Genomic DNA, 24,977 nt, shown 5'->3' on the forward strand with positions numbered 1-24,977 from the left:
TCTATGAAAAGCTCTGATTTTGCCCTTTCAAATGACCTCACACTTATTTAGTTCAGTGTCCTGTTAAAAAGTACTTTACACTGAATGGTGCTGAGCATATTCAGTTGTCTCAAACTTATCTTATTTTGTATTTGGCCTGATTTCAAAAGAAATAGTTGAGCCATTTTGAAGTTTTGTTTTTTTTACCATCATCAGTTTGCAGAAATAGTTTTATCCCAACTGGATTGATGAGCTAATGACTACTTGAGCACAGGGTCATGACCAAAGTGGATTGCTGCCGTCTTAAAACAACTCCAGTCTCAAAAATTCCATTCATGTAAATGCTATTTTATGAACCTTTACACCTCTGTCCATTTCACATTACATGGCTTTTTTGGTAGAAATATTAGGATATTCCTGCTGGAAGTGCCCAAAGTGTTACAGCTTGCTGCCACTATCGGTGCTTGCAAATAACCATTAAAATCTATGTAAATAACCATGTAATTTGAATTTGGCAGCAATGTAACAGTATTCAAAATAGTGATCACATAACCTGAGATTGGAGTTTTAAAATAGCAGCAATCCACTTTGGTCTCATCCCCACTCAATTTATTAGTTCATCGGTTCGGTCAGAATTCAAAGAGCTATCCACAACAGGCAAGATATTAATTCTTCACAACTTTTCCACAGAACCCCACTTCAATAGATCTGAACTATTGCTTTAATATCTAGATTTAAGTGTTAAGTCTTTTTAAGAGTGGCTACAGATTTTATATCTGTACTAATATAGTATAAAATAGAGAATTGTACAGAAGATAATAATGCAGTAAACTCAAGTTATCATAAAAATTCTTTGCACACAGAAGGACTCCTGTATTTTTCGTGAATAAGATAAAACTTTTGGGTTGTTTTTTTCCCCCACTGGAACTTTCAGTTTATTTTGGATATCTCAGAAGTACTTTGGAAAGAAGTGAGAGCTTTGCTTTATTCTTTTTACTTTTTCGCATCCAAACTGTTTCTCATTAATAGACTTTCACAGCTAAACTGAAACATAAAGTCATACAAATGATTTTAGGCAAAATCATAAGAATATGTGGATGAGTCATGTGGACAGTTCAGCCAAACTTTACTGGGGTATCAGCACATGACAGATCTTGATATTGATCTTGAACCAAGCAGAGTGAGCTTAAACTTGGCGACAGTATTTGGATTCTCCTTCTCAGTTCTGTCAGACCACCTTGACACAATCTTCAACAACAGCACTGAATAAAAAAAAAAGTCCTTTCAACACTGGTAAATTGCTTCAAGTTGTGAAAAGTGCTCAAGTGATTCTAACTATCCTTTTCTTTGCAGGAGGCAGGCTTCATAGGATTTATGCGCAATCTAAGAGGCCGTGACCAGGAGAAGGTAGTCAAGAGGAAGGAGGAGCTCTGAGGGCTGCATGCAGGAAACTGGGGGGTGGGGGGGCAATGCACTGTGACCTTTGAGCCTGGCAAAGGCCAGATCAGCACTGAAGTGGGAGACTCGATGACCTCAGCGAAAGGCTATTTTTTTATACCGTGGTGATCTTGTTTGTAATGATACCAGAGGGGTATTTACAGTCTGACCACCCACTTGAGACTTCTTTTTTTTAAATGGATATTCTGATGGGCACAAAAATAGACAAGGTTTTGTTGTTTGTTTTTGTTTTTATTTTTTCCTCCCAATCACTGTGACTAAATGTGTTCAAAGTTACACCCTTGACTGTATCTATGCAATAGTGACCCCTGCTGAGGTGGTGGCGGCTGGTTGTGGGTCTAATAACATTTACACGGAGGCTGCACTCTTTCCCACTACCCAAAGGGTTCTTATCCCATCCTGTCATGTTAACTCTGTCTCTAGAGGATGTTTGTTTGTTTCATTTTAAGTACTGAGACTTTATTCCATCCAGTACATCACTTAGTCTCAGATCATTTAGAATACATTTTACAAGCTTTCATTTCCATTAACATCTGTAAAATCTTAAAGACGGTTCAGATATTTAGAAGTGGGGCTCTGTGGAAAGGTTATAAACACTTAGTATCTTCCCTGTTGTGGATTTCTCCTTGAATGACCTCAGTTTGGAGAAATAGTTTAGTTCTGAGCCGATTGACGAGCTAATGGCTAGTCCAAGATTGGCCAAGACCAAAATAGATTGAGTCTTAAATATTTCTTTGTAATTCATCCAAATGTATTTTATACACTGTTATTTTAGAAGTATTATGATATTCCTGTCAAAAGTGCACCAGGCTGAGATTAGAGGTTGTTCCTGGCCCCTCTCATGCTGACCACCAGCTCATCAATCTGGTCAAAACTAATTTCTGTTTCTTCAAATTGAGCTTGTTTGAAGATGTGTACAACAAAATATTAATTGTCCATAACCTTTTCAAAGACCTGCACTTCAAATATGTGAAATATCTCTTTAAAGCTTTTAAAATAGAATGTGAAGCTCCAGATTAGGTACTAAGGTACTGCAACAATCTAACTTTGTGAAATGGACATTATTGTAGCTGAAGAGTCAGTATTCTGTATTTGATTTTCTTTTAAAAGAATCTTGAAAAGTTTTTATGATCTTAAAGCTGTGGCCCTAAAGATAAAATAAATAAATAAATATCTTGAATTGCAAAAACTACAATAAATATAAGTGAAAAGGAATCAGAGGCCTGGTGTCTTTGCAACTCCCTCATGACCTCAACCACACCAAGTAAAAACAGAAGGGAACGATTTCCCTTCTTTCGCCTCCTTTAATGATCGTTCAGAATGGGTTTTCATGAATGTTTTAGTAAAAGGAAGGCTCATTTACATAAGCATGGAGTGTGCAAAAACACGTTTGCCTGCTAAACGTATGTTGATCAGAAAATGTCCAAACTTGTAACTCTTCTGAAGTTCTCTGTGCACCTCAGTCCTCTCATACACCCACACAGAGCTGGAACAGTTCAGACCTCTGGCTCACTGATTAGACATTCAGACCCTTTGTTTCAGAGTGCCCAGTCTGTTTTATGCGTTTCCACTGCTTTTTGCCCAACAACCTGATGACTCGAGTGTAAAATGACAGCAGTCTGAACAGTCTGGCCTCAGTCTGCGTCCGCCTGCCACGCCTCGACCTGGTTTCTGCTCACCTACTTTCAAAGTTTGGACAGCGATCTCCCCCAGCTCCCACGCCCCCAAACACTCTTCCACCTCTCCCAGCATAATGCCATCAATGTGGGGGCCATCATCTTTTGAAATTCTGTGCTTCGGCCTGTCTTAATATTTAAAGTCCTATCTGTAGCTGCGCTTGTGATTTATTATTCAAATCTTGGGTTTCTTTCATTATGAATAAGGTTCTCAGGGATAGTGTAACACCGTTAAAGGGAATGCATTTATTATTTTACATTCCAGCTGAATCATTTTGAGCCCTTTGGTCACTAAATTAAAATGTTTACATTTGTATTTGAGAAACGCAATTTATTTGTCCTTTTTCTGTTCTGTCACGGTGACATATCAAACATAATGTATCACCAGTAGAGGTTCCTGAACCCTTTATTGTTATCTTAAGGAGCTCATTATGGTGGAAGTATCTCAAATGTTCTGGCTGGCACCAAATGAGTTTTTGTAACAAGTGTTCAGTGTAATCAATACAATTTCATTTGAGCAAGAGATTTCTTTAAGAGGGTTTTATGAAGATGGGTGTTGCTGTAATTTGGTGTGTTTGTTTTTTTATTATTATTCTCTCATGAACAAACTACCTTTCATTATTCCTTTGTTTTTTGTTTCGTAGCTTTCACACTGACATCCTCCATTTGTTTAGTAAGACTTCATCCTTTATCCCAAAGGTATCCATGTTGTGTGGGCATTTTTTTTCACACTTTTATGCCAAGAAGTCATTTGTTGCCTTTGTTGATTTTTCTGTGCCCAGCCATATGTACAGTTTTGCCCCTAAAAAAAAAAATGAAATAAAGCCAAACGTTTCCAAAAAAACAAAGGTTTTTTCAGCTGCTTTTTATGTGATAAACACATATCTGCTGTATGGGCAGTTTTTCCAACAAAGCCTCTTCCTGAACAGTTTCAGAGCAGCGTTTGACGTACGACTCCCGAGTTGCCTATAACTCTTAGATGGATGGAAACAAACAGTTTTGACTCCCAGACATGGAACTCAAATATTTCTGGTGATCCCACTGAATTTTTCTAAAGCGTCAGCATGACTTTGACGCCTTTCGGTTGATATGAATTGACTCAGCAAATACTGAAGGGATTGCTGTTGAATTTATGTCAAAGCTGAAGAGAAAGCAAAGTGGAAATACAGCAGCGTAGCCTGACTAAAAGCAGGAAATAAATTGATTCTGACCTTGTTGGGTTTTCGGGCTAATGCACAGTTCTTGTGTCACTTTGTCCTTGTTTGTTTAGATTTTTCCTTTTTTCTTTCTTCTCACATCTCAAAAAAAAAATGCACAGCAAATGAAGCACAAGTAGCACTCAGCAGATCTGACACTGACTGATTTATTGTGAGACTGGACTCAAACATGACATAAGATCTCAGTGTAAAACTTGCCAGTTTCCTTTTTCCGAGGTGCTGCATTTACAGAATAAATCGGTCCTTTTCAGATCGGTTTGTGCAGGCCTTACAGCGTCCACCCCAGAACTTGGATGTGACTTTGCAGATTTGTGTGTCCAGTCTATAGATCATTCAGTTCTATGCAGATGAAGCGCTGCTGTTGGGATGCGTGCAGAATTTAGTCTTTGCAGGCTGAATAATGCCCCAGAGTCCCTCAGTCTCCGTTTCACTTTGGAGGACTTTCAAAGGGATGGCACAGTTTTTAATGCCTGGGAGGAGGATTGTTTTATTTATTTATTAAAAAGAAGTTGTGGGTTTTCTTGGAGGCTGGGTACAGTGTTTTAACTAATGCAAAATTACCATAATAACCAGAGGCTGAAGAGTGGATAGAGGAAAGTCAGCGCCTGCTCAGATTATTTATTGGAACTCGTTTTCCCTTTTGTCAATAATCGTTTGCCATTCTATCCATGTGATGTCAGTTTTTTCATTCCTCAACTTTAACTCACAATCGCATCTTTGTGATTTAGATATATCTTGTTTAAATCTCGTTTTGTCATCCTTAATATGCCTTTTCTTCATTAGTTTGAATTTGCTGACAAATTGGATCAAACAGCACAAATCAATCCAACAGAAAATGATGGGGAAAGTTTAAAGATTTTCCTCTGACACCACAGTGAGGTAATTTATTTGGATCAGTCAATAGTGTGAAGAGAACTGTACTTTTTATAGTAGTGTCTAAATAATTCAGGAAAAAAAATGTCGACCACTTTAAAAAAAAGAGTTTGGATAAAAAATCTGCACTATCCCAAATCTATGGAAAGGTTATGAACAATTAACATCTTACCTGTTTTAGATAGCTTTTTGAATGTCCTCAGTTTGGAGAAATGGTTTAATTTTGATTGAATTGATGAACAAATCATAGCTCATCAAGTCAACCATACTTTATAAACCTTTTCGCTGCCATCAGTTTTGCATCACACTGGGATTCCTGCAGAAATATTGACATCTCTATAGGAAATGCCCCAGGCTGCACAGGAAGGGCTATGGCAATATGTTGCTGCTATTTATGCCTGCAAATAACCACAGTGTTTTATAAATAACTTAAATTTGAAATTGGTGGCAGTGTATAAGCTTTTAAAATAATATGTCCCTGAACTGATGTATTTTTTGAGATTTGAATGGTTTTACAAACCAACAGCAATCCGGTTTGGGCTTGGCCCCGCTCTGACTATCCATCAGAATTCAACTATCTTTCCAAATAAAGAAAAGCTATGTACTACCAGTAATATTAATTGTTCATTTCTAGGAGTTGGACAAAAAAATAAATAAACCCTAGATATTTTCTTTAATTTGGTAGCAGTTTGTTGTGTCCTGTAAATTCTTAATTTTGTCCATTAGCAAGTTGGCTCTGAACATGAGCAGTATTGTTGTTTGTAAACATCTGTTTAGCACCACTTCAAGCTCCAGTCTGAATATTTTTTCTGTCTCTTTTATTAAGGTGGTTTGTGTCACCAGTGACACTGCCATCTGCTAGACTGAATCTGAGTTTCTCAAAGCATAAATTGGAAGATGTCTAGAAGTTTCCATCATGTTTTGTCAGTCTCTACAAGCTTTAATTTATCAGTTCATCCCATTTTTCCCCCTCACAGTCCCTGTCAAGTGTTGTCAGATTGTCAAGACAAGCTGTGAAATGCTAAATTTGTGTGTCACTGTGTTTAACACCTTTAGATTGTTCACCCAGGAGCCTATTCTTCAATTATCTGGTCACAATGGATTCATGGACACCTACTAAACCGAGGAAGAGCAGGTGGTCATTTATTCAGTTCAGCTTTATGGCCACATCTAAAAAGACAAGTAGTGGTTCTAGACCTCTTTTTTTATTTTAACTTTTTGGTCCCACTGTGCACCAAGTGATATTGTTTAGTTTGTTATTTAACACAAAGCAAAAAGGTCTAAATGCAGCACAACTGTCCAATCACTGTAATTTAGTCCTGAAGAAATACATTAGAAAAGAAGCATTAGGTCTGATTCAACAGGTCATTAGATAAATGTACCAAGAAGTTTTATTTTCAAGGCAATAAGCTCACCCTGCTTAGTAAATGGCTGTAATTCTAACTTTACCTTTTTAATGCAACTGTCCACAAAAACACAAGATTGATAGACCCCCCCCCCCTTAATATTTATACAAAATATTGGGGCTCATGCTTCCCAAAGAATCCAAGGACCTTATTTTTCAATAAGGTTAAACAGCAATGCAGAGAAGGAAGTTTTAGCTTGAAGTGGACGCTTCACCTCATTCTAAAAGTGTTTCAGAGGAATCGAAGGCTGCAAAATGTTTTACTACAAACCTTGTGTTTGCAGGTGCTGTTAAAGAAGGCAAGAAGGAAAATTATCTTTCTATAGTGTTAGATCTCAAATGACAGATTCTTTTTGACTTTACTGCATATCTAGGATTTTGAATAAGACCAAGGCATTCAGCAACAATGGTCAGGGATATAGATCTGGAACAGTCCGGGTTTAACACTTCAGCCTCTTAAAACTGGATTTCCTAAAAGGAGAACAATTACACCAGGAATCCCTTGTAGATCTGAAAATGCCATTCTGAAGATTCCTGAACTCAGAAATGAAATGTGAACCAATGACGTCCAGGGAGAGAGACAATTAGCAGTGATGTGTGAAATGTGTGTGTGTGTGTGTGTTTGTGCACCTGTGTTTAGTCTGTGTCACTGCGAATGACACTGCCTTCCTCACACCTGCCACTTTCTGCATTAAACACTCACACATACCTGTGGCGATTCATCAAGCTGTCAGCAGCAGCACGCATCCATCATCCACTTTCCTTATACGTCTGCTTCTCTCTGGCTTTAGCACACACACAAATGGGCTGTGAGGGTACTGGAGAGGTTCCCCCAGGCTGACACGCTGTTGTGCTCTGGGTAGTGTGTATACTTTCTCCCCCCACCCCCCATTTCTACAGGAAATGTATGAAAATTGAAGAAAATGCTGACACCAGCAAATGGCCTATTTCAGATCTAAGTGGAGCTCGAAAGCTTGGAAGGCTCTGGATACACATTCATTATTCATTTTTCATTCTATAGCCTAAACTGAAGGAAAAAAAAGAAGAAAAAAAAAACAATTCTGCACATCAAATACTTAAGAATGGGGTTAGTTTTCCACTGGTGGGAATTTAGTAACTGGAGTAAATGACGATCAAACTAAACTGAAATAAAAACTAAACTGAAATGGTTTAATTTAAGGATGAGCTCATTTAAAATGGATAAATTCATAATTTATTAATATATTTAGTGATACAATATCTTAAAATGAATCGACACATTAGTTTTTAGTCATTTTAGGAAACTCTTAGACTTTGTCAGAAATGAGGTTTGTACTTAGTCAAATGTTTAATGTAAGGGTTATCTAAAAACAAGAGGTAATACAAAATAACACCTGGACAACCAAAGAGGCTTTCAGTTAAACCTGTATACTGGCTGCTCGGAAAAACGCAACAAAATGAACTTGTGCTTGTAAAAGAGCTTCACAAAGGCTTAACAGAAATAAGGAACATTGGGTGCCCATATTCCAACGAGATCTACATGGAATAGGTCTTTTCACAAAGGCCAGTGTCTGAAGTATACAAACCCACAGCTACCTGGATTTCAGCCAAGAAACAAGCAGTCATTAGAGGTGGTTTAGAAATGCTTCCTGGATGTCTCCCAGGTGAGATATTTAGGGCATCTCAACCCTCGGGGCCCCCTGGTGACAGACTCGGGGCAATGGTGGAGGAATCATGTCTTTCAGCTTGTTAATGGACGCCTTTGCTTCTTGGCCAATTCACATTTGGAATGGAGTTTTTTGTTTGTTTTCTTTTTAATATTGGCTATTGGTAATCTGTAGAAATGTGCTCAAATCTTTCAAAAGGTGCAAAAAAAAGCATGAATAACTTCAGTTTTTAAAAAAAACAAACAAACTCCCAATTACACGTTCTCAAGTGACTGATTTCAAAAGTTTACTGGGGATGGCACAGTTTTTAAAGCCTTGGAGGAGGATTTTAGTTTACTGATTGTTTTAAGTTTTAAATGGACTGACTGATGTCAACAACCAACCAGCATCTCTTGATGTTTCATGATCCAGATTAAAGCAGAAAAGTGAAAAAGGTATATTCAATGTATGATACTTCAACATACGCTATTTTGCTTTGTTTCTTACTTCTATTTATTGTATTTTATGTTATATATTATTGTTTTAGTGTATTTTATTATATTGTTGTGAAGCGTTAATCAACTATAGTTGTTTTAAATGTACTGAAGAAATACATTGACAGTTACAGATAGATAGCTTTAACAGAAATGAATTAATTAAGTTTAACTTATTTTTCCAAGTTTCCTTAAAACTCGGTATAAAAGTTTAGTTTAGCGTGCTACTCGCGTGTTGTCGTTACCCATAATGCACAGCGACACAGCCACGTAAACGCGACCAGTGGCTGACTGCTCCTTGCTAGCTGCCTCTGCTTCCTTCATACTTTCAGAGCCCTGCATTACACGATGCTGCACTCTTTTACCAGGTATTGCTTTGTCAGGTGATTACCTCGGATGGTCCGAGATGTAATTCAATTTAAACGTAATTTACGTGTTTTCAGAGTGATTGATATGCTGAGTGTTTAGCTGTTAGCTCATTAGCGTCGTTTTGCTAAGCTAATGTTGTTAGCGCCTAACAGAGAGTGGCTAGCTAACTTGGTCTCTGTTGTTATTGTAGCTGTTGTTCTTATGTTACACTAGACAAACAATTGCCACCGTAGGAAATATATTTAGAGCCTATTGAACCAGATGGTAGCTCGATAGTTTTATAGCCTTACTACATTTCGTATGGTTCTGCAATTGGGTAGCTAGCCTAGCAAACATCAGCCGGTCCCTTTTTTGTTTGTTTTTGTTTCGTTGTCGTTTTGTTTTGTTTGTTAAACTCCTGGGTTCGCTTTGAAGTGATCCTTTACGTTTGCCATGACCCCTGTGGAGGCACGATGTGGTGACAGAATCCGTGAAAGTCACTTCCTGTCGGCGGTCGTGGAGCTCTCCGTGGTTCTGACTCCGACACACATTCGACCACTGAGTTTGTTTTTATTTAGTTATTAGGAAAGAATGCCAACATTTTAATAGGGGGGGTTAAATGAAAGAACCCGCAGATACCAAAGACCATGTTCAAATAGTAAACTATTTTTATTAGGTCTGCATCAGCACGTGTTTACAGTCGTTTGGAGGAATTCATTAAAATGAACTTTTGATTTCTTGTGGTGTTGTAATATTTTGCTGAAGAGCATCAGGTATGAATATGAACATTATACAGCTTAAGCTTGTTTGAAGCATCATTTTGTCCTCCAGGTGTTTTTAACTTCGCAGTCTTCACCAATGTTGTATTGTTACGAAAGCAAAATAATTTAAGATGTGTGTCTCTGTTTCTGTCTCAGTGTATGATAAACTTTGAACAAAATAAAATGATTGTTTTTAAGTCTTTAGAAAGCTGAGGTTGTGTTGTGTCTATGATGGATAAATATTTTAAGGTGAATGGGTGACAAAGGATGCTATAAACACCGAACAAATCTAATTTTAAAGAAAACATGGATGCTTCTAAAAAATTGGGTCCTATTGTTTCTGATTGCAGTGTTATGAGACATTCTTATGAACCATCTTTTCTTATTAGAGACAAAAGTCAAATTTCAGATTGCCTTTTTAGTTAGTGTAGCATATAAATGTATTCAAAGTTTATTTTTCTTGAGATATCTTTAGGTCCAAAAAAATACTCTGACTAACATGTTTTAGCACTAATTTATGAACTGTCCAACCCTGCTTGGGTTGTCTAAAAGTTACCAAAGAGCAGTGTGTATGACAAGTATTAAACTTTAAATTTGTGATGTACTAACAATAAGTGTTTCAGAGATTTGATAACAAATATTACTCTGACTGTATATTTATTCCCAGGCCTTCCGTGAGACAACTTCAGTAGTAAAATGTCAATGGTGTTGTTTGCCTCTGTGGTTCGGGTCGCGGACGGCCTGCCTCTCTCAGCATCCACTGACTATGAACAGGAAAAAGAGCTTCAGGAGACCAAGCGGCATCTCAAAGGTCTCTCCAAGAAACTCAGCCAGTTTCCTGACCGCTGCACGTTCAAGTCTGGCCAGTACAATGTTAAGTAGGTTCTGTTTTATTGTGATTTTGGTTCAAAATATCACTTTGAAAAAACTGTCACATTATGTACACAGGCTTGTATGATGTCATTCAGTTGTGCATCTCTTGAAATTATGAATTCATGTTAGTTTTAAATAAAAAAACAAATCTACAGTGAGTCAGTGAACCTCTAAAGCACAGCAAGTAGCTAGATGCATCATGCTAGTTCATATTGATTCATGGTTTGTGACAGTTTCTCTGCTTGATTCTTGACATCTGTCAACAGTTTCTAGTGAAATTTGAGCTGTCAAACCATTTCTAAAAGCTCCGCTGGGGCTCTGGGGAAAGACTTTAAAACACTTTGAAGCAGTGTTTGTTATGAGCTCATTAGTCTTATTAAGACCCAGGTCGTGTCCTTAAAAGAAACTCTGCATCAGCTGTACCTTGAGCTTTTTTTTATTTGGATTAAAAAACAGACATCTTTAATTGATTGATCTAAAACATTGATGGCTTAGAAACTGAAATGACGGGACGGTCACAATAAAGAATAGTGTTTCAAATCACAGCCAAATCTTTTGTGATATTCTTTGTTACATTTCTGTAGCATGAAGGCAGTAGAAAATTCCTTTTAGCCTTCATTGTAGGAATAAATTACTATCAGAATCCCCGTAGTCTTCAAAGTTGATTTCATTGCTTGAATAATTTAAAGGACGTGGTAGGATTTAGGGATTTTTTAGTATCCCTGCATGGACTGCTTTAAATTCTCCAATAATTTAGTGTATTCAGGTTTGTGCTATATGCATGCATTATAAATTTTACCCACTTAGCTGTTATTCTATCCTCAGTCAGATGTGATTATTATCTAAGAGGTTATTAGTGAAGCTGTTCCATGACATCCATCCACAGACTTTCCAGATTTAGATATGCATAAGTTATGCATGAGCCAAAACTGATTATTAACTATTGACTGTCCCCCAAAGCTCTAATCACATGAACATTGATTGCCTAAAACTAGCTGTATAGAAAATCATTTCTAACATAATTTTCAGTTTTCTAGTTGGCTTAATTTTCATCGGTTAGTTAATTGGAAAGGGGATTGGTACTTTGTCATTCACTTATTGCCAGTACTCATATTCTGATTCATCAATATTACTTTAGAAGCAACAGAATGTCACAGTTTATCTCTTTCTTGCTTATATTTGCATTCTTGTCACCTCCTTTTTTTGTTTGCCACCCTCTGACTAGTGTGTGGTTTAGTGTTTGGCTGCCATATCTACTCTATCAAAAAAAGCTGTTTGTAGATTTGAATCACACCTGTAATTTGATAATTATCACAATGTACCAGCTCTAAGCAAAGAGGGACTGTCTTAAGTAATATTGTGATACAGTTTGTCTGAATGCTTGCTAGTAGGTGCTGTTGAATGTAAATGTTGGTCTGAAGAAGTCTGAATAGTGTCTCTCCTTTGAATTGTGTATTGATCTCATGTGAAGAGAAGCTGATTTATTAGTCTTTCTGTATGTGATTAAGAGTGGGGTGGTTGTCGGGTTTGAATTCTGCACACAGCTCTACAGTTGTAGATTTTGTTATTTAGGAGTGAAAGTCAGTTGAAGCAAGACAGAATACGTGTGTGAATGAAAGGGAGACAAATGTCAGTGACGCTTCAAGAAGTAGAGATAGTAAAGGTGGATGAGTTGAGTCCCTGGGGTCAACCACTTAAGGCAACGAGCAGAACACAAGAGAGGTGAAGAAGAAAGTGCAGACAGGGTGGAGTGGATGGAGACGAGTGGCAGAGGTGATTTGTGACAGAAAGATAGCTGCAAGAATGTAAGAGAAGGTTTACGAGATGATGGTGAGACCTGCTGTGATGTGTGGTTTGAGGTGTTTGGAGGCAAGGCGGTGGTGTTTTGGAGATGTGCAGAACAGGGATAGAAGACCACAGAGAAGGTTCCTAGATGTAGTGATGTAGGGTGCTTGGATAGAGTGAGGTGGTGGCAAACGATCCGCTGAGGTGACTCCTAAAGGGAGCAGCCAAAAAAATGAAATTTCGCTATTCCCAAGCAAATTATAATCAAATTCGATATTTTTGCAACCATTTCTATTAGTTGCATGGTCAGGAACTTGCAAGCAGAGACTCTGTGGGCTGAAGTCCAACTTTTCTTTAAATACCCTCTTAATAAAATCTGCTGTACTTAACTTACTATAAATATCATATTCACGTTAAACTCACATTACCATTCATATATTGGAACCATGTACAATAATAGCCTCCCAAAGTCCAGCAGCATAAGTTTATTTGTATGTAAGTAGCTTGAATTTCTGAGGTCCTGCAGCCACACTGTGACATGCTAATAGATGGAGATTCTTTTGATCTGGAATATATGTATTTCACTCTATGATAATCACCACAGCAGCATCTTCTGACATCAGTGTTTCACACCCTTTGGTTGTGATAACTGTTTTTACCTTTTAATTATGTGTTCAGCTGTTAAAACAATGCAAAATATTTTTATCTGGGAAATTTAGTGTTCATTGTATCAATTAGCACTGCAATGCTAGCATTGTATGTGCAGGTGTCAGTGAATGTAAATATGGTTGCTGAGCTTAATGATCTGTGAAAGTGTAAGATTTTGTCAAACCAGTGATGCGTTTTAAATGGGGTTTGTTTAGACTGTGATCGGAGCGATAACAGGCCGAATCCGAACTGCAGGTATGTTGGGGTTTGGAGCTCGTCATTCCAATTAGTTTCTCAGGGTTTTTAACTAGAAACAGAGGAAAGTGCGTTGCATTAAAAGCAGTAATGCTTGTTTCAGTTTCACCTACTCACTGGGTGTCGGATACCTGATGGTGTGCACGGCAAACTACCCCAACGTCCTGGCCTTCTGCTTCCTCGATGAACTGCAAAAGGAGTTTATTGTCACGTATGATGCCAAACGTATCAGCGGCGCTGTGCGGCCCTACTCCTTCATTGAATTTGGTAAGTTTTTGCTACTGTAAAGTTTGTGTCAGAGTGTGTCGCATAATAAAATGTCCAGGTTTAACTTGCAGGCTAAAACTTCTGTTATAGCTGCACAAACTGATTCGATTATGAACGTTTATGGCATTATGTCTTGTGTTTTTAAATGTTTTGTTATGTAAAAGACATTGTTTGTATGAAGGCATGCACGAAAAGCTGTAACTGTGACAACATGACTTAAAACAGTGTTTATAAAGTTTTTATTCAAAATAATCTATCACATCATTCGAGGAAACTGTTTTTCCTTCTCACCAGCAAGTCATATTAGCGTTAAACCAGTACTCAAAAGACATTTTGCCCAATCTTCCGTTAACCCTGACAGTGTTGTTATCTCTAATGCAGAGAATCTGTTTATCTCCCTTGTTTTACTCCCTGCAGTATTAACCAGCTTGTTGTTGTGCTGGCTGTCATCCCCCAGACACTTTTATCCAGAAAACCAAACAGCGCTACAACAGCCCTCGCTCCCTGTCCACAAAGATCAACCTGGCCGACATGCAGACAGAGATCAAACTGCGACCGCCCTATCAGCTTTCCCCAGAGGACCTGCAGGCTATCAATGGATTCCCAGTGCACACATCCTCTAAATACAAGGGCATAGGTAGGACTCAAGCTGCTACTGCACACCGAAGCCATTTTCATTGTTTTTTTTTGGCTCTAAAAGTTTCCATGCATGTTCTGAAAAGGTTGGCTATAAAAATGCAAATGCCTGGATGATTTGAGTGTGTATAAGAGTTTCTGACTCATGCTTTTTTTGCTGCTTGCTTGTCATGTGAATGCATCCAAATTTGGGTTAGGTGTATCATTAAACAGATCTCCAACTTAAAATCTACTGAGGTTTGTGTGTGAACAGAAGTACAGACCACATTCTCCAGGAACTCTCCAATATTCATGAGTAATGGCGACCGTAGATGTTGGTCTTTTACTATTTCAGTCACTGACAGGTGATGGGATAAACATGATGTCATTGCAGTGGCCCCTGGCAGTGGGTGGAATACAATACATCAAAAACACACATGGCACACATCAAATGCTGCCTCAAGCATTAATGGAAAGTTTTAGCTGCATTGGTGTCTCTGTCAGATGAATCATCTTTTCTTTTACAGCGTTTGGATGGTTGGGTCTACGTATTGCTTACCTGAAAACAAAGCACCAGGATTCACTATGGGACTGAAAGAAATGGCAGTGTGATGCTTTGGGCAATAATTTGCAAATCTAATGTCCTACCACTTAGGACATGACACACGCTACTCACCTAAACAGTGTTGCTGACTGAACACATCCTTTTGTGGAAGCTGTTTTCCCTGATGGCAGGATTATCTGCTCGAAGAAGGCCACATTGCAAAAAAATGTTTGAGAATAATTTGAGATACACAACATGGTTTACAAACTCACCAAATCTAAATCCAGTCGAGCATCTGTGGGATATCCTGGACAAACAACTTTGATCCATGGAGGATCAGTATTAAAAACGTTGAATTTTTGAATAGTGCTGTGAACAGGATACATGCACATCATGTTCAGTAGGTTGTATAAACCTAAGCTGCTCATGGGGTTTCTCTCAGAGTACTCCAGTTTCCTCCCTCAGTCTAAAAACCTGCATGTGAGGCTGTCTTCAAGCCCAGGCCTCCCTTGAAAAGGAGATCTGTGATCTCAGTGGGATTTGCCTGGTTAAATAAAGGTTTATAATGAATAATAAAAAAGCTGGGCAGTGGTATGGCATCAGAAAAACACCCTCAAAGGATCTGATACATGATGGGTTGGTGCCTGGAGGTTCCTACTGATGCTCACAGGTTTAATTGAGCCTTGACAGGTCATAGATCTTTTGGTTGCAAACAGGCCATCTTCTCTTTGTTAGGTAAGTTGTCATTATGTTTTGGCTGATTGATGTACATTCTCATTAGTGTAGAATTGTTTTAAAAAAATAATAGGGTTTTTATTACTTAAAACAAGCACTTTATCTCCAAAGACTCTATTGATTGTTCTGTCATTAGCTAATTTTAGTCACAGCCAGTGTAGGTGAGTCAGGCGCCAAAGCACCTCCTTGTTTCACCACTCCCTCTCTCTCTCACACACACACACACACACACACACACATATATGTAAAACCTGCAGAATCAATGACTTCCCAATAAAAATCTTTAATTACTACTTATTTAATCTAACTGTTTTTTTCTCTCATTTGTTTGCACTAAAAAATGGGTCCGTTTTGGTGTTTTTTTTAATGAGAAAACATAGAAGGAACAATGGTAAATCTCTTGTAACATGTCCCCAAAAAGCACTGGAAGACTGTTGCTTGTGTCTGTATTCACAACTAGAGCGGTCCATAGTTGTGGAAATGTTCAGATGATTTCTTAGCTGCATGTTCATTTCTATATCAGCAGCAACTTTTGTAATTCTTAGTCTAATCAAATCCACTCTCCTTCTTTATGCATCGTCACACTTAAGCTGCTCCACCTCAGGTCACTTTGAGCTGTTGTGTTCCTCCCAACATCATTCAGAGCATCTCTCTCCATGCTTTGCTCCTCCTCTGTGGACCTTTCCAGTCTCTACTTTTTAAGAACATAAATCATGTTGTCCTGAGGGATGAAGTTATCTAATCTGATAACGGTGACACATTACTCCTATATGGTGCCAGGATGTCTCAGAATTTAAATGATTAAATGAAAAAAAAAAATCTTATACTTAGCCTCTTTTATTTATTTTTCTTTAAGGGTACAGGCATTTAGTCTGCCTATAAGTGGTTTTTAATATGACAAATTACTTCCTATCAAGTGAAAAACCTTGTATAACAAAGCTTTTATAAATAATAATATTGCACTGATTTTTTTCAGCTCCCACGCAGATGTTGGAACCAGCGACACTGCCGGGCGTTGTTTCCTTTGTGCTCACCGTCCTCTGTGGAGGGCTGAACCTGCTGCGGGGGGTCCATGCGATAGAGAGCATCCTACAGGTCGGCACATGATGAGGGTCGCATTTAAACACTGGTCACTGGTGTCACGTACGACGGAGGAAATTAGTCTTGAAAAGTTTGGAAAATGCTAGAATTTGTTCATGGTGCTTCTCAGGTCTAGATAAGAAAGAAACATTTGTTTCCACACTCTTCCTCCATATTCATTAATTAAAAAAACAAATCTACATTTCTAAAAAGTAATCACTACAAATCACTGAAGCAAACAGAGTCATTTCTCCCATTTGTTATATATAAGAAATGGATATATTCACCCTTTCTTTCTTCTGTCTAGAATGATGACGAAGACTTTAATTATGTGATTGCCTTCTTCCTCGGCACAGCAGCCTGTCTGTATCAGGTAAGTGATAGTCTGCGGTAAGGCCGGCCCATCACCGGCTGACTAACAGCCCTGCACTTTACAGCTCAGCAGCTTGTCAGTTAGACAAACATTCGCCGAAGCTCAGTGCCTTTCAGGCCAGAACCTCCTTTATAAAATATTTCCATCAGCTCCCATTGTGCAGCTCCTGGTGCTAAACGGAACGCCACAAAGTAGTAGACAGATAAGAAGAGAGTTATATAATAGGCTTTCTGTTTTTAAGACGTATTCGTGGTCAATATGTTGTTTGTTTTTGCTCTTTTCCTTTTCAGTGCTACCTGTTTGCCTATTTCTCTGTGTGGAGGAACAGTAAGTCCTTCCTGGCGTTTGCACTCATCTGTCTGTCCAACATGTATCTGTATGAACTAAGGAACATTTGGCAGATCCTCTTCCATGTGGCCGTGGGGGCCTTCATGACGCTGCAAATAAGGCTGAGGCAACCGCTGGGAAAAGCTCCGGACTACAATGTCTAACAAAAGGACTTGAACAAAACGGTCAAACAGACTTTTACTTTGATGCTTCACACATCCTGGAAATACCAACAGTGGTTCATGGGACAATGCAGACACAAAAGCAAAAGGAAAGGAAAAGGAAAACTAAAATGGACATGTCTAGTTTGGATGTGGAAAAGCATCTCTGCTACTGGCTGAATCATTTATGGAGCTTATTGGATTGATTTTGGAGGCTGTCTACTCTCCACCATTGTGTGATGAAGATTTATAGGTTCTTCTAGTGCAGCCATGATTTAGGTCACAATCCTGCAAGCAGGATGCCCAGTTTTGCAAACGTGTACACACAATCCACCTGCAGAATTAAGTATTGGACCGGACCTATGATGTGATGTACTGAAACGCACACTTTCTGTGTTTGAAAACTGTTCCATATTTCTCAAATACAAAACCTGCTTTTCAGTTCCAAAGTTAATATTTCCACTGTACCCAAGGGACAAATGTGAATTGTTTCTTTTCTTTTATTGTTTTTGAGAAATGAACTTGCATGCAATAGCCTGCACATTGGGTGAAAGCGCAAATTGCATTTCAGAACAAGTGAGCCACACTAAAAAGTAGATATTATTTGCTAATTTCAGTGAAATAAACCATCACTGACGCCTGTCAGAAATACATCTGTGGTTGGGTTCATAACTAGAAAAGGCCAGAACCAGTTGTTTTGACACCTATGAGGAAATTTGACCCGATTAATATTTGAAATAATTCAAAAATAATTAAAGTCAAGATACATTTCTAGATGAGCTGATGATGTTTGAGGAATGGTATTTCATCACGTTTTTCGAAAAGGGTTCATTTTTCTCACAAGACTGTTAATTTTGAAGGCCACATTAAATATTTTTTTGTTTGTTTTTTCTATCTTTTTATATCAAATTCAAATGTTATTTAAAGATCGAGTCGAAGCAGCTGCAGCTTTTACCATTTTCAGGGATTACTTTTGTTGTTTTGACTGATTCAACATGTCTGTGTGTGCACAGATAACCATTTCTGTGCATTTACAACAAAGTGTGTAATTAATATGCCCCTTTAGAAAATCAATCTCTCGAGATTTTTAAATGAAGCTTTATGTTATCAAAGTTTCCTGGCTGAAATAAATTAAAGCGGTCCCATTAAAAATAATTCTTAGTTTAGGGTCGTTTAAAAAAGTGAACACATTTTGGTATTGAATTCCATCAACTCATTTGTATATTTATGGTTATTTCTTTATTGACCTCCATATTAAAAAAAAAAGTTACAAATTTTGGATGCATTTTGTATATCAGTTCTGTATTTCACCCATAAAATCCTTTAATTTAGGCATTTTAAACTCTGTATTGTTTAATTCCACGTTCACTTTTTTACAGTCTTCTGACAAACTGTGTTGATTGTCGGACTGCTTTTATGTTTTTGTTTTTTTGTTTAATATCAGTTTGTGTCATTGGGGTGAAATTTGTGTTGCATCACTGAACCGCGTGTTAACAATTTACAAAACAAAACCGCCTACTAAAGGTTAAGGATCTTTAATTGTTAAACAGACAATACAGAAAGGCTGCCTGAAAAACATTAATAAATCTTACAATAACATGAATTTGATCAATTCTGTTAAGTCTCCACCCATGTTCCACCCACCACCTTTTCTTTTTTAAATCCCCCACAGATGGCATATTTATCTTTCATATCTGACCTGGTGAAGTGGACTCTTGTTTAGGTCTTTGTGTGAAACTATGCAATGCTGCTGTGTTTTATTTATGCTTTCTAAACAGGAAAATCATCATATCTTATATTTGCAAGTGTTTGTTTTATATACGTATATATAGACGGTTCACGTTGCTATTTATTTTTTAATTCATTCTTTGTTGTGACGCGTCATTAGTGAAGATTTCTACATATGTGATGAATTTGGTGGGTTTTGTTTTTATTTGCTCCATTTTTATTCAGGCGTGCCGTACGTCTGCTTGTCACAAAAATAGTTGCAGTCGATTCAGACGGTTAGCAAACATATCCTCCTTCCTCGCCTACACAGCCTCAAGCATATGCCGGTGTCAGCCGACTGTGTGAATAAACAGGTCTGTGTTGCCACCAGTGAAGATGCAGAGCAGTTTTGTTGAGAACAGTCAGCCGTAACATCTCAACATCTTCTGACCTCCCGTTTCTTCCACTGATTCCCTCGGTTCAGACGTTTCTGTCTGCCATTTATGACTAAATAAACCCAAACTTCCAGCCTTGGCCTGACTCATGCATTAACACGATTTAACATAACTGCTACCATGAGATGCCTTATTTATTGTCTTTGACAGTTTGACTTTGCTTCAGGAAATTACATCATCCTTGTTGGCTCTGTGCTTCATTTTAACATTTAATGGCAAATAAGAAGTGTAGAGTTATCGCATGTCCTTACTGTTTTTATTATAATCCACGTGTGCCAAGATTGACATCCGTGGTTTCACCGGAAAAAGTTGAATTAAGAATTAGAATTTTGGTTCGATGTCCATCTGGCGTCTGAGCGTCTGAGCTGCCTGAGGATCGACGTCGACACGTCACTCTCATGCGATCCGTCAGCGCAGCCTGAATGTTCTTGGCTTTCCAACATCGGCGCCGCACCCACATGACCTAATGGCTGTTCTCTTTGTGTGGCTGAAAGCTTTTTTTGTTTTGGATCTGGACCGCATTGTACTCCAGGATTCTTCAACATTCTCCTTCTTAGGTAGTTGCAGTCAATATGTTGGGTGGGCGTTTTGTAGAAAGTCAAAAACATCGAGCTCCAAGGGTTTTTAAAGTGAAAGCAGGGATGGATGTTTAAAAGTCTCAACGAAAGTAAGGGATGAAATACACGCTAACATCTCTGAGCATTAAAAGCAGACCGCACCACTGTGAACACCACCATGTGGCACTACCAGAATTTGAGAGGTTTGATAAAAAGGGGATCATTAAAAGAAAAAGGATCCTGTGCATCTTTTATCGAGGCGGAGCATCAAGTTCAAGTTTTTATTATTGAAAGAAAATCGGATCTTGGAGGCAGAACCATCTTTTTTTTTCTTTTGCAAGAATTTCAGCTCCTAAATGAAGTGTGTTTTTTTTGTTTTGTTTTGTTTTGAACCCTCCCCCTCAGTCAAATCACATTTCCTTTGGAGCAACAGATTGCTTCAAGACTCAGAGGCAGCACGTTTCAGGCAGCACAAGAGGAAAAATTGTTATAATTGATGTCTTTTTTTGTGTGTGTGTGATTGCCTCATTATATGTAACAGTAATTCTCCCATCTGTAGGTTCCTGAAACAATTTTTTCTCCTGTCTCAGCAGGAATTACTCAGCATTTTTCACATGCATGCAGTGTTAACTTCCTACTTGACTTTTGTCCTTTATGCGGATGTGTGTCGTGATAAGGATTTTGGCACAAGGCTCACAATGCAGGGATAATTTTCCATGACTGTTCAACAAAAGTAAAAGCAGGGAGTGCGGTTTGCTTTAACAAGCCCACTGCTGTGTTGACTGCTTCAGTATGTGAAATGAATCATATTAGTTCCTGAAAAACACTGCCTATGAACCAGAGTCATTCTTAGGTAATAGCCAGTTATTAGACTATAATATAAATATAGATATTAATGTTGTGACAGATGAACTAACAGGCAAAGTACTAATCTGCACTTAAGTATCTTGCATTTCAGGCTCTAAATCATGAAGAACAGTAAACAAAGAAGTTCCTGCACAAAGGAAGCGATGGAGCACTCCTGCCATCTGTTGGTGAGCTACGAGTACAAGCTAAAACGAGCCTGAAGCCCACCAAGATTTCAACACTTTTGAATGAATTTCACTGTGAAAGCATCTGGACTCTTGAGATAAAATGTTTGCGGAGTATCTGAACATATTTTTCTTTATGAATCAGACTTTATCTGAAGCTCCGCCAAGCTGAGAGAACAGTTTGTGCAAATAAAACCGGTATTAGTCCGAATCCATTAGTGAGCAGACAGCCCAAGCAGAATACGCACGAAAAAACACCAGATGATACCATGAAGATTTTGAAACATCTCAGCAGTTTAATTCACTGTAAAAGAAAACAAAACAAAATATGGTTTTCTCCATGGAGCTGTTTTTGTTGCAGATATCAGTCCTCAGGAGGATCAATAACAGCAGAAATGAAAAGCAGGTGAGCTTTTCTTACAGGTACATAAAACAATAGTCGGACTGGTAAATGAACTCTGATTTAAGTCTTCTCTTCTGTCTTTAATGCTCTATAATGGCACATTTGTACCGGAGGGAGCTTGTAGGTGGAAATTGGTACAACATTCAGTGAGTCAAATGTTCAGTGTTTGCGTTCAAATAAACCCGTACAGGTTTATTCTTCAGTGGTTTGGCACAAACATATGGAGAGTGTTTTTTTGAACAAAAAAAAAAAAGTTACAGCTAACCCACCAAGATTTAAAAGACAAAGCTGGTGCAAATCTAATTTTTCTTCTTGCCGTCAGCTGAATCTCACAAGAAAACCAATCAAGTATGTCTTGGACAGTAAAAACATTTCTCTTATGGCTCAAACTGGTGTCCAGAAATATTATAAATCGAAGGTCAACACTCTTCCTAAACTGTCACTGATGCCTTTTAACAAGGCAGGGGGTTATTTTCTGGATTTATGTAGACTGTAGTCGTACATTTACGAAGTCTGTGTGTAGTATCTAGTCTGGGACACTCTGACACTTACATTGTGCTCTTTTAGATCTGTCAGAGTGAGCTGGGATATTTTAGTGGAGGCTTAAAACCATAATAAATGGTGAAACTACTGTGTATTAATGTGAGCACTCAGTATTATGAACACTGATGCTTAAGGAGCCTAATTTTCTTTAATAAGCACAAACCCGCTAGTTTGAAAAAGATTCATTTGCGTAAATATTTCTAAATTCTGCTGCTTTATTATGAATCTCTTATTTGTTTCAAAAAGTATTAGTTTGTTTCCAAACCAGTATCCAAATGTTGACTGTTTATTTTAATGTTTGCGCCCGTGTTCATGCTTAAATGTTTGCGGGCTCCATTTTGAGATCCATTTATATTTGATTAAACACCTAAAAGTGAATTCTTGGCAGCTCTGCAGCTGCTGGGTCACAACGTTGGTGCTCCTCTGTGGATTTTAATTACGCCCGGTCTGTCTTTATCATTTTTAATTATTATGGAGCAAAATTAATTAATTTTTGACAAATGTTTCAAATTGAAAATTACACCCAGAATTTAAATAGGAGCCCAGGCTGTAATTGATTTATTACAGGAGTTGATATTGAGTCATTCTCACTTCAAACGTCTCGAAGCTAACTACTTGTAGTCTGAATACATCTTTTCATAGTTGTGCTTTTTCAGTGGTGCATTATATTTTACATTTCCTATAGAAAATCCATGAGTGATGGATTAAACTCGTTCAGTTTGGTCTTCTTATGCGATTTACTGACAGTAAGAAAAAGGAAATGCTGGTTTTATTAGGTTTCAGGCTAAAGTTTTCTGTATCCCCAGGGGAAACCTGACACTGTCCAGACATTTTTCTCATTACTGTACTCTTTATGAGTCATCAAAAACAAATGAAACCAGCTGTAATATTTGGTTATCACTGCAGTATAGCTAGCTCATGTTTGTGGAATAACCTGTTGAGTAATGATGTAATACTGAAGAAAACTGCTTTGATGATGAAAAACAAACAAACAAACAAAAAAAAACGACAAAAAACAGCAGATAAAAGTGCACATTTCCACGTGTTCATCTGTCTCTGCACACAGGGATGAGCATCATGATGAGTCCGTATTAAAGGCCTCGTCGGAGATCATTGGACATTCATTGGGTCGTACCATCTGACAGAAAACAAGAGGGGCCTGTGGAGGAGTGCATGACGACGTGGACGGCTGAAAGCACTGGAGTGCAAAATGGCTTTTGAGCACCAAGGCTGATGCATTTCAGTCCTTCAGTCTGTCCTTCAAACTGCGCCTTCGCTTACCGAGACCCTTTGTCTTTACCGCAAGATTAAAAAAAAAAAAAAAAGCAGAGATCATTCGAGACTTCCTACCGAATGAAAAACAGATATTCCTTTTGTTGTTGGGGGAGGTCGAGCAAGAAATAAAAGGAGAATCGGGAGTGTTGATTTGCTTCTGTTGGGGAACAAAAAGTAATGGTTGTGACGTGATGCTAAGATCAGGCAACACCAGTGAAGACTTCTGCAGTAATTATGTACATCTTTAGTTTATAGAGAGCTCTGAATGTAGAAAATATAGAATCTTAAAATATCTCATAGGGTTGGTGTTCTGAAGTCAAAATACAAAACTTTTTCAGATTAGAAAAATCTCTTTACTGACATCCTCTTTGTGTTGCGGATGTGTTTATACGCTGATGACACTGTTGTGTGATTCGGACAGGAAGCTTCATTCAAACACTGTGTCGTGTCTTTGTTAACTTAAAACCACACCCTCATATGAGACTAATCCTGTGCAATAAGACCTATCGTACTGCTGTTCCAATAATCGTACTTACTGATGCAGTTCAATATTAATATAAGGACGAGTAGTGCTGCAGTGCTGGTTTAGTGTCCACACTTGAGATTTGTATCTGTACCACGACAACATGGACAACCGCTTTACAAATGGGTCATAAAAATCATTCATACACATTAAACCGTCTGGGTTTTACAAGTACATGTGTATAATCAGCAGGAGAAAGGCAGAGAGAGGGAGACGAGGTGACATAGTCTTTGCAGATTTGTCCAAGAATCTTTCAGAAAACCTGGCAGATTGAAGCTCATGGAGTTTTTAACAGAATTAGTTTTTTTCTTTCTTTCTTTCTTCAGGACCAAGCTGGCCAAAACTGTCTTTACGTTCTGATCTTTGGTCTAAAAGGCAGAGTCGAGGAGACGTTCCCTCAGCCATTCCCGGGCTCCTTCCTGCTCATGACGAGCTTTGGGATGAATCCTCTCGGTCTAAGCGCCATCAGGTTCAGGGAGGGGGGTCTCTGCTGTGAGGGAAAAAGGCTTCAGTCTGCCAGAAAGGGGTCTGTAGGCCAGCTCGTTATTGGAAAGGTTGCACAACTTTCCCATGTGTCTGATAGTCACTTAGTAAAGGTTAACTGCTGGGTGGTCCTTCGGTGAGAAAATACGTCATCATCTCTCCTTTGCCTTTGACTGTGACGACGCCTCTGTATTCCAGTGTGTAGTTATACGAGCTCAGTACCTGGTAGAGATCTGTTGTCACCTGCAGACACACAAAGAATCAGACGTTTTCTTCTGTTTTCTTTTGTTAGGTTTTTACAAACAGCCCTTGGTAATTACTGACATGACAGCCAGAAAGACAGTTGGAGCCAAACTTATGCATAATTTAAAAAAAAAAAATGCTTGCTGAGTTGGAGTTGAAAAAGTAAAGTGGGAATTCATTAAATTTAGGCAAAAATTTGAATAAAAAAAAAGGGAGACAAGCTGCCTGCAGAAAATGTGAAGGTTTGTTTAAACTCTT

The 24,977-nt window shown here is 38.3% G+C and overlaps 3 protein-coding genes across 6 annotated transcripts in view; 2 read left to right on the forward strand and 1 right to left on the reverse strand.

The window, feature by feature from the left end:
- pdia5 (protein disulfide isomerase family A, member 5) overlaps positions 1-3,975 on the forward strand; it is a 69,631-nt gene extending 65,656 nt beyond the window's left edge. Inside the window, exon 17 of one of the 2 annotated variants that reach the window (XM_017421212.3) lies at positions 1,333-3,974. In XM_017421212.3, coding sequence (XP_017276701.1) covers positions 1,333-1,413 — 81 coding nt within the window. In that variant the 3' untranslated portion in view covers positions 1,414-3,974. Of the gene's footprint in view, positions 1-1,332 lie in introns of both variants that reach the window. The other variant, XM_037976125.1, reaches the window with a different exon arrangement.
- Positions 3,976-8,978: 5,003 nt separating this feature from the next.
- On the forward strand, positions 8,979-19,409 carry sec22a (SEC22 homolog A, vesicle trafficking protein). 2 transcript variants are annotated; one of them, XM_017421075.3, is made up of 7 exons: positions 8,979-9,095; positions 10,504-10,714; positions 13,501-13,664; positions 14,122-14,301; positions 16,535-16,653; positions 16,946-17,011; positions 17,302-19,409. In XM_017421075.3, the coding sequence occupies exons 2-7, from the start codon at positions 10,533-10,535 to the stop codon at positions 17,500-17,502; spliced, it is 912 nt and encodes a 303-aa protein (XP_017276564.1). In that variant the 5' UTR covers positions 8,979-9,095; positions 10,504-10,532; the 3' UTR covers positions 17,503-19,409. The 2 variants fall into 2 exon arrangements, with proteins under 2 accessions (XP_017276564.1, XP_037832173.1); XM_037976245.1 differs by having other exon boundaries at positions 9,006-9,110.
- A 2,112-nt stretch (positions 19,410-21,521) lies between these two features.
- Positions 21,522-24,977, reverse strand: part of adcy5 (adenylate cyclase 5) — an 85,727-nt gene continuing 82,271 nt past the window's right edge. For both annotated transcript variants that reach the window (XM_017421204.3, XM_017421205.3), the window contains exon 21: positions 21,522-24,719. In XM_017421204.3, the coding sequence (XP_017276693.1) occupies positions 24,591-24,719 (129 nt within the window). In that variant the 3' untranslated portion in view covers positions 21,522-24,590. The remainder of the gene's footprint in view (positions 24,720-24,977) is intronic.

Source organism: Kryptolebias marmoratus, linkage group LG6, assembly GCF_001649575.2.
Source record: "Kryptolebias marmoratus isolate JLee-2015 linkage group LG6, ASM164957v2, whole genome shotgun sequence".
NCBI lineage: Eukaryota > Metazoa > Chordata > Actinopteri > Cyprinodontiformes > Rivulidae > Kryptolebias > Kryptolebias marmoratus.

Bases quoted from the DNA above. Each gene is read 5' to 3' on its own strand.
- sec22a (XM_017421075.3), top strand. From the start codon at position 10,533: ATGTCAATGGTGTTGTTTGCCTCTGTGGTTCGGGTCGCGGACGGCCTG. The intron at 10,715-13,500 runs GTAGGTTCTGTT...TGCTTGTTTCAG, and splicing joins TCTGGCCAGTACAATGTTAA to TTTCACCTACTCACTGGGTG. The intron at 13,665-14,121 runs GTAAGTTTTTGC...GTCATCCCCCAG, and splicing joins CTACTCCTTCATTGAATTTG to ACACTTTTATCCAGAAAACC.